The sequence below is a fragment of the Rutidosis leptorrhynchoides genome, chromosome 1 (assembly GCF_046630445.1).
Source record: "Rutidosis leptorrhynchoides isolate AG116_Rl617_1_P2 chromosome 1, CSIRO_AGI_Rlap_v1, whole genome shotgun sequence".
NCBI classification, from domain to species: Eukaryota; Viridiplantae; Streptophyta; class Magnoliopsida; order Asterales; family Asteraceae; genus Rutidosis; species Rutidosis leptorrhynchoides.
In genome coordinates this window covers 701,769,974-701,779,758 of record NC_092333.1, presented here as the reverse complement: position 1 = coordinate 701,779,758, position 9,785 = coordinate 701,769,974, and the positions used below count along the sequence as shown (strand labels likewise).

The window sequence follows — 9,785 nt, the reverse complement described above, 5'->3', positions numbered from 1 at the left end:
ACCAATTCTCTAAATTGAATTTGTGAATTTACACAAAGCCTCCTTCACCATGCAAACTACCAAAATCTACAACATTCTTCACTATACCCAACTAATACCCAATGTATAATGACAATGATTTCCAAGTCAACTAACAAACGTCTAACATTAATCAAATTAATTAATACCCATTGCAAAATAAAGATGAAATCTAACTCGTTATCAGCAGTCAAAAGAATCATCATCTTATGAGGAGAGCCAGTAAACCGGCTTCTTTATCCGCACCAAGAGTTAACCAGAAACACACAAAACAACTGTAACGTCACCAGTTGTGTGGTACTTCAGTTTATGTGAGCATGTACAAATCTATAACTATAAATGTGCTCCAAAGTCCCATAGATGAACAGCGTTGTCGCTGCTGCTTGCAGCAGCGGCATACCGTTCATCTGCAATCAATGCAGTTACATCCACCCCTGTCATTTCTCTTAAAACATACAAGTACGCTCCACGATCCAGCTCACAAACTCTAATCCCACCCCCACCGTAAATAAAAGAGTAACCACCGTTTATGCAACCCAACAAAAAGCCACCATGAGCCCTGAACCGACACATTTCCTGTAAACTACTCACGTGCCGTATATTAGCTACACCCCTACTATTTACAAACACGAGAGCCTTGTCGTAAGCATCAGCTGCACCCACATTTATCCGTCTCCCAAACTCTTCTTCTCCTAATATCATTTGGTTTCTTAAATCAAATACAATAAACCTGCTGCTTGTGAAACCTACTGCCAGATCATCGCTTGTTATGCGGATACGACCTACGTGCTCAGTTAGGTCTGTTAATAAGTGCCAACCAAATACAGCATCTGGGTCCGTTAATGTGCCACCAATGAACACAAGTTCTTCGGTATTACCATTTCGTACATGGAAAGCACGGTTTGGAACACCTAAACATTCAAAATTTGTGAGTTTAGCATTCATTGTTTAGATTCAAAAAAAATTAGTATAAAAAATCTTACTTTTTCACATCAAGTTATCATACATTTGTTGTATGATAACCAAACTAATGAAAAATTACTAACGACTAATGAAAAACAATGATAACCAAAACTAATGTAAAATAACTAATGACTAATTAATGAAAAACAATGTATGCGCATGCACGTGCGTGTAGTTATAAAACTTTGGTTACTTGAGTATAAGTTTCTTGATTATGGTGGCCTATGCATACATTTTCCCAAATCAAAAATATGTGTAGCATCAAATTACATATTTCATTACCTGCGTAAAGCCCGACCCACCACTGGTTACAACCAGTAAAATCCACTAGTACGCCATCAGTGACCACGTCCCCTAAGTGGGCCCTACGTGGAGCTCCTGGTAGGTTGATAGAAGCAACGTGAATATCACCATCAAGCGAGGCAAAAACAAGCCTGTTATCCATAAAAAAGATCCCAGAGACGGCACGTGAGAAGGGGCCTAAGTGGTTACGTTGTTGCGGGTGGAATGTAGACACGTGGAGCCTTGTGGGGAGATGGAATACGCGAACCGAACCGTCCGAAAACCCCGCCGCAAGATGGTAATCGGAGAGTGCAAGGCGGCGACAAGAAAGGGTACCATTGTTATCGTTATTATTATCAGTTGGTGGGAAATGCAGGATGGTGTAGATATACCTTTGGGCAAGGAAGTTTCTAGAAGTTCGATGGCGGTAAATATATTCTTCATGCCAAGTGGGGTGCAGTAGCTGGTTACGATGCCAAATGCGACGTGTAAGCGTCTGCCAAAGGAGGTCAGATTGCGATACGGTTCGCCAAGTTCTACAAACCTGCATTGAACACCCAAATTTATGAGTAACAAAATGTAGGAACGATTAAACAGTATTAATCGATCTAATCTTCAATATCGAGTGTGGAATAACTCGATATTGGGTTTTATATCAAAACGACTCAAATACGAATGATCTAGACAAGATAAATACTTTTAGATGTTGTAGATCGATAACCATAAGTACTAGACCTGCAAGGAATCGAAATCACAGCTAGGGTATATTTTAGGTTCGTAACCCTAACAATGAACCCGAAACTTTCAACATATAAGGTGCAACCGTGCGGTTGCACTTGTACCCGTACGGATGCAACCTGCATCCGTGCGGTTACACACACAGTAAATATATTCACTTTAAATGCTAATTAATCGATCGTATACGTAATAGTACACATTAACAACTAACAATCGATTATCCAAGTACTTACTAAGTCTTAATACACACGAATACGCTATAATGAACTCGGGACTTACTTTCATGCACCAACACAAAATAGATAAATCCAACATTACATAAAAACAACAATATGCAGATTAACTATTTAAATTTTACCATCTATTCTCTATTCTCTATTCTTAGTATATAACAATTATTATATGAGTCGATCTAAATTTGATGTGAAATGACAAATATAGGTCCAGATTTGGCATTCTGCTTTGAGATATATTTTCAACTACAAAAAACATATTTACTAGTAGTATATATTTATTTACAACACAAGATTCAAGAAATACGAAGAATTAATACTACTGTAGTAATTTATGCAGGAGTAAACAAAATAAGTTTGATCAGATAGAATAATACTTTAACAGGCATAGGGGGATCAATATCCTATACGACAAAAGGAGAGTTCATGCACTACATAACAGACATGCAGAAAGTTAATAGAGATATAATATAAGTATTATAAAAAAGAAAACCTTGCTTAATAAAAATAAAAACTCTGTATTTATAACCCATACACTGTCGAAACGAGGAGTGTTTCATACATAATTAAAACTTCCTCGTCTATCAATCATCATTAATTCAGGTTACTAGTCTAGTGATAATCAGTTATCGGTCGGGACCTTGCAATACTAATCGATCAAGTCGGACACTAATATGAATTTTCACATTGATTGTGTTTGACCGACTAAACGAGACATCAACAACTTTGACCGATTAAATTGGTCAAGTCGGTGACAAATCGGAACTAGTCCAAAATTCTGACTAATCGTAGATTATTCGATTTATCGTGAGACTTGTACAACTATGTCATAACTGTATGTCATCAGAGCCGTCCTGTTATTTCTATGGTTCTGTTTAATAAATAAAAGTGGATCTTTTATATAAGAGAGTTTTTCATATACGATAATATTAAGTTCAATAATACTAAAAAAAAACGTCATAAATACTAGTATCAACTAAAGTAAAGCTGTAGAAACATAATATCAAATCAAATGAACCTAGGTATGTAATGTCGCGCTGTAATTTTTTGGGCCTTTTTGGATATTGAGCGATGGCTTTGCACGCCCCAATATCCGGCCCTGTATGTCATAATCATAGATCAAGTCGTACACTAACTATCGGGTTTCCGCGTGAGCATTCCATGTGGTTTTCATGACGATCTGGTCCGTTGGGTTCTGGTCCATGCGGAGCTGAAGGTTTGTTTGTTTCAGTTGCTTCTGTTCGTTGGCCTTTGAGGAGTGGTGGATTTAGTGGTCGGTTGTGGGGTTTTTAGATGGGGCACGGTGATTTTCGTGTTTTATAGGTTCCGATGTTCGGTTTTGGTTGCTATAGTGACGTCTATTAGTTCCACGTTTGCTTACAATATTTGTAATGTTTGGTTTAGTTTCGGTTAATCCTGAAAGCTGGATTGTGTTCGGTACTTACGTAAAACCATCAATGTTAGTCCTTTGTTGCTATAGTGATGTGTATGCCAGAGTGCGAAGTCGATTAAACAAGAATCAGGAGGGCAATTCTCGTGACAGGAATACTTGAGCTTGCGTTCGAGAAAAGGTCTCGCGACCATAACACATGTTGAGATCGCGGACTGCTAACAGGAGTCAAGTTGGTTTGGAACTCAAGGGGTCTTGCGAGCCTAATGTTTCTCGCGATCGCGAGATTGTGCAAGGGCGCAAGAAATTTGAAAGCAATTAGGAGTCTTTGTTGTGTTGTGTACTAACTCGTTTAGCAATATATATAGAACCCCATGTAACAATGATTGTGTACACAAAATTAATAGTAAATAATCCTTTATTTGCGCTCATGAAGTAAACTCTTCTCCGTGTTTGGAGTTGAGATATAGCCACGGATATCACTTGATAGTTAAAGATTAATAATTTAAAATTAAATCATTATTGTTATAATACCAGTTCTTGGGTCCTGCTTTAATAAGCTTGGTAATAAATAATCAATTAAACAAGATATTAACGATAAAATTGTATAGTAAATATCTTATTTAATTGATTACTCGATTTATTATTGGGACCTTATATATTCCCATCCGTTTTATTACAAGTGACTTCACATCGTTTTAGAAAATTTCATTAACATTATTCATCACCAATAAAATATACTCTCTTCAGTATAATTTTTTCTGATTGGTTAAAATACAAAGTTGATGCTTGAAATGAAATATGTCAAAAATAGTAAATGTAGACATTTTTTTGGACATCAGTTTAAGATCACCAAGGGGAGACTAAACCACCTACGCGTTCATTTCCCGTAGTTGGATAACCCGCCCCCAGCTACTGTCATGGAGGAAACCCGAACCACGTTCATTTTTCTTTACTTAAATTATTTACTCCTAGTTAATATAAATTAACTAAAAAGTAAATAATAAAATAAATAATAACTATTTTCTCTCTTCAAAATACTGGAACTTGAAACGACTTCCCCACTTTATAACTAGTTTTTCAATGTCCAGCCTAAATCACCAATTAAGAAGACAGTGAATGACACTAAAATTGACAATGAACAGGTTTTAGTGGAAATATCATTACCTTTAAAAAAAAATAAGAGAGAGAAAGTAATGTCAGAATCAATGCTCAATGCTCGGAGAATAAGAAAACACAGCTTTGTTTGTTTGTTTCTTTCTTTCTTTTTGCTGTGTGTATTGTAATTGTATGTATAGTACTACGTACATGTGTAGATCACCTGATGCCTACCTAGTGTCACTGTTACTACTAGCTCTAGGTCTTTTTTTTCTTTTTGGTATTAAATTAAATAAATGTATATACACTTTACTAGTGTTTTGTCATGTCCTCTTATATATTATGCTTCTTACTTCTTACGGAGTATAAAGTATTTACTGCTGCCACAACTACTACTCCGTATATAGAATCACATTGTGCATGCTATGGTAGTACTTTACTATTACTCTAATAAGGCATTAACTAATTTTAAAATACATAATCCTTTGTTCTATTGCCTTTTCTGGGTTTATTTCCAAAGTAGATATAAAATTGGTACAAAACATTTTAATTTTAATAGTATAAATAATAAAGAGCAAATGAAGGATGTGGGACAACCGAACAAGGTACACAAAAAGGTAAAAACAGAGGATGAAAGAAACAAATTATATTATGATGTATAACATAGAAACCATAGCTTTCCATGTACCAAAATATACTACAGTATTTTAGTTACAAACATGACAACTTGACTATTTTGTGTATGTCAAGAACAACACAAAAAGGTCAAAAGCCAAATTACTTTGAAAGCGACAAAGTGTGGGTCTTAATTTGTGTTGGACATAGATCTTTAGTCAAAACTTTGACCCCAACGTGGCTTTGGACAGAGACCACTTTCTAAAAGCGACGATACTTTTTCTTTGTTTTGTATTATTACTTCATCGATCTCAATCTAATTGTTTACAAATAAAAATTACAGTATATATTTTAAAAAAAGAAATATATATTTTCAAAAAGTAAAGTGATGATACTCACACATTAATTTTTAATCTATCTACAATTTTATCTCATAAATTCACAATTACTATGTATAACCCTAAATTAATTTAGGAAATTAAATTTATATTAGTATTCTAAGTATAATTAAAAGTATAATAGTAAATTAAATGTAGATGGATCAAAAGTGGTGTGTAGGGATCACCTCCTTTTAAAATATAGTACTCTGTATTAGTTTTAAAATATTATTATTATATTGTACTTTTTATTTAAATTAAAATTTTATCCATAATTTATAATCTACGTTATTAACATTAACTCATTATTCTTATTTATTTATAGAAGTTGTTTATTAATTTGGAACCAACCAAAATAAAAATAATCCGAAGTATTATTAAATTGAGACAAAGGTAGTAATTTTTCTTTTAGTAAATACTACAATAAACAAGTATATGTGGCTTGTCCTTATGATTACTGTTAATGTAATTCTACTTATAAGTGACAGATTAAGTGAAAAAGAAGTATCAATTTTATTTACTGAACTAAAAATTATAGAGATCATTAAGTAGAAGGTAAACAGACCCTTATTATTTTTCATTTATAATATCACATTAAACCAAAATAAATCTTACAAGTTCAAATCTTAGAATGTACGGTTGGACAAAATTATAGAACGTAAGTGATAAAAACTCAAGTTTTAAAAAAACAAAAATCACAGTGGGTGTGCTATAAAAGGTAGTTGAAGCCACAATCAATTGGATGACAAATCCAAGTTTATATTTTCATAGTTAAGTAATTCAACTTGTGATATGACATACATTTGACTATTGTAGAAAGAATATCTTCAGCTTGTAAACGTATATGTAGATTAAAGTAGTTTGTCTTTTCGAATCGTTCAATTTAAAATTATCCAAGTATTACCTAAGCCTATGTTTAAGTACATACCTTTTTTAAAAAGAAAAAAAGAAGGTAAGAAAGAAATGTTATTATAATATAGAGAGAAATGATAAAGATAAGAGTCTCTTGGGTAATGATCCAGAAACAATATGGCCAAAAAACTAAACAATAAAAATAAAAAGAATAAAAATGAGTTTTAATTCTTTCATTCCCAAGAAAGTGGTGGTCAAAAGCCACACAATAAAAAGTATTGTCTCTCTTTGGAAAGAAGAAGCCAACCTGCACCTTCCCATCTACTATCAACTTGTAACTAATTAATTAAATAACCCTTCAGAAAATGTCACGCCGAGCCCATCATTTCTTATCTTAAACTTTATAGTAACATGTAAAACATTCAAATATTATTATGTAATTTAATTAAAATACCCAAAAGTTAAATGGCAAATATTGTTTGTTTCACTTTCTATTGCTTGTAAGAGACATAAGATCTTTAAGTGTTATTTAAGTACGGAGTATCATTTTTGGTAATTATGATTTGTTCTAAAAATTAGTTTTCTGCGAGGTTGGAGAATTCGGATTTAGGGGAGATCTCGTTTGGACTTTTTAGGAAGATCTCGGCATCTCGGAATAATCTCGGAGAGATCTCGGACGTTGACTTACTTTGACTTTATAGTCTTTTTAATATAAATATGCATAAAAACATAAATATATGAATATTTATATAGGTTTTTACGAGATTTTACAAAAATATCCGAGAAATGAGCGAGAAAATCTTAGAAATTACGAATTTTACAAGAAAATATTACAAATTAGCAAGAAAATCCGAGAAATCGTGACTTTGACTAAGTTTGACCCCGTTAACCGAGAAATCTCGGGAGATGGACATCTCGTCTCGGTTGACTTCTAAAAACGAGATCTCGGGGGAGATCTCGGGAGATTTACAACACTGGTTTTCTGGTAAATAATCAATAACGAGTTAAGAGAATATGGAGTGCACGGTCAAAAATTTTAAATGCTACACAAAATAATCAAAAGTAACATCCCAATAGATTTCCATGCCAAAAGTCGCAACGATAACCTTTTCCAGCCAAATGAATGGTTACACCATTTGATATTTTGACCGAATATAATTGTTTTTTCCAAAAAAAGAAGAAAAGACAGTCTTGTGTACTTTCATTCCAAACAAAACATAAATATTACGTAGTAATATTCTCATTAAGACTCTGATTTGAATTGTTTTTGCTTACGATCTAATTGAATTTCATTTCTTATTCCAGTCAAAGCTTGTAAGAATCGAATTACTTAATTAGCAGAGATGAAGTTGGTGACTTTGAAGTTTGAATAATGGTTTTCTTTCAGACTTCTCGCACCATAGACAACCGTGATGCTCAACATAACAATAACACCCACACACAGGGTTCTAGGCAGTGTTAGTTATAAATGATCGCCATGCATAATAGTTACGTTTATCACATAGACCTTTAAGTCAAGTATGTGTTACTCGTCGATCGATATGATAGTAAAGTATCGATATGATAGTAAAGTGTTTAGTTATAGGTTAATTATAAAATTACATGCAGTTAAAGTTGATTTTATCCTAGACCTAAGGTGCAAAATTTAAGTATGTCTAAAATAATAAAATTATAGGATACATAAGAACATATGACTAGATACATAAATAAAAGGGTACAAATAGATCAACAGCAAGATCTATGTACAGACCTATTACTAGAATTTACTTGCTTTTTTTTTTTTTTTGAAAGGCACTAGAATTTACTTGCTGTGTGATACTTTAGTGGTACTACCCTACTACAGTACTTAAGAATAAGAATGACCTATATACCTCATATATTCATTCATTTTCTATTCTCTTCAACTGAAACTACAAATGGATTTCATATAATGCATTGATTAAATTAAATTAGAATTATACTCGGATACTCCGTATAATTATATATTTCCTTTTTCGTTAATTAATCAGTAATTTTAATTAATAATTGATCTTTATAATTGTTTGCGTTATTTTTTGAGTTGATTCAAATGATAAAATAATAAATTACCGGTTCCATATGTTATTTGATCGGTGAAAAGAATAAGTGAACAAATTTAAGAGTGCATGTTTACACTTTGATGAGAAAATTAGTATTGTAATTAACAATTTGCATATATGGTCTTCCTACATCATCAAGAAATTATATAACCTCCATAACTATCCTAAAATCTTATAAATGATTTTGTTTTTCTCATATCAATCAATATCAAATATCAAAAAAAAAAAAAAAAAAAAAAAAAAATCAATATCAAATATCAATATTGTTATATCTGATACTCCGTATTCTGTCAAAATAAATAAATAACTCTTTACAATAAGTCTTATTTATTTAACTAACTTAGGTTTTATTTATACTTATATTAGTTTAAAACAAAAACACATATCCAGTATGTTCAATGACAAATGCGAATGAGTTATGAAATTCAAATATCTAATTTAATAATATTTAATAACAATGAAAACAAAAGGTTTGAAACACAAAATAAATATATGTTGCATGTATCCAAAACATATCACATCACAAGTCGTAACGCTCTAATATGAACATATAATAATTATAAATTACAATGTAATGATTTTGAGAAAACTAAAATTAAAAAAATGATGACATATATATTTTTGAATTACCTGAAATAGATTAAAAAGAGCGGGAGCAGCAGCGAGACGGCCAAATGAGATAGAAGCATCAATGGCGATTTGAGTAGCGAGAGCTTCAAGAAAAGGTTCCGGCCACACGGCGGAGTTGAAACGTCGACGAGAATGCGACGGCTCTTCAAACTCACCACCGGCGTTTGAACCACCACCACCATCGTCTCCTCCGTCGTGAGAAGACGAGGTCGTTGACATGTGGAAAGTTTGTTTTCAGTTTCAGAGACAGTAACGGAAAATTAATTATAAAGTTTAACCAAAAAAATACTTCACTTGTTTTGTTGGGAGAAATGAAAAGCCTGGGGGCCCATGAGATTATATAACCTTTGTCATGTGGGTACAAACAAGTAACATAAAGTAAGGGTAAAATCAAATTATTACTCCGTAATACTAGCAGTAGCATGTAAGTAAGTATAATGTATGTAAGTATGTGACATAATCAAATAAAGAAAGATGAGATGAGATGTTTAAGTTTATAATTTGGACTTTT

The 9,785-nt window shown here is 32.7% G+C and overlaps 1 protein-coding gene across 1 annotated transcript; it reads right to left on the bottom strand.

The window, feature by feature from the left end:
• Positions 1-351: 351 nt before the first annotated feature.
• On the bottom strand, positions 352-9,493 carry LOC139853435 (transcriptional regulator STERILE APETALA). The gene is made up of 3 exons (XM_071842831.1): positions 9,275-9,493; positions 1,264-1,807; positions 352-929 (listed from the first exon to the last, which is right to left on the bottom strand). The coding sequence occupies exons 1-3, from the start codon at positions 9,491-9,493 to the stop codon at positions 352-354; spliced, it is 1,341 nt and encodes a 446-aa protein (XP_071698932.1).
• Between the last annotated feature and the right edge of the window lie 292 nt (positions 9,494-9,785).

Excerpts from the sequence above, each read along its gene's own strand:
- LOC139853435 (XM_071842831.1), bottom strand. The coding sequence starts at position 9,493 with ATGTCAACGACCTCGTCTTCTCACGACGGAGGAGACGATGGTGGTGGT. Across the intron at positions 1,808-9,274 it reads CTCTTTTTAATCTATTTCAG|GTTTGTAGAACTTGGCGAAC; the intron begins GTAATTCAAAAA and ends TGTTCAATGCAG. Across the intron at positions 930-1,263 it reads GTGGGTCGGGCTTTACGCAG|GTGTTCCAAACCGTGCTTTC; the intron begins GTAATGAAATAT and ends TTGAATGTTTAG.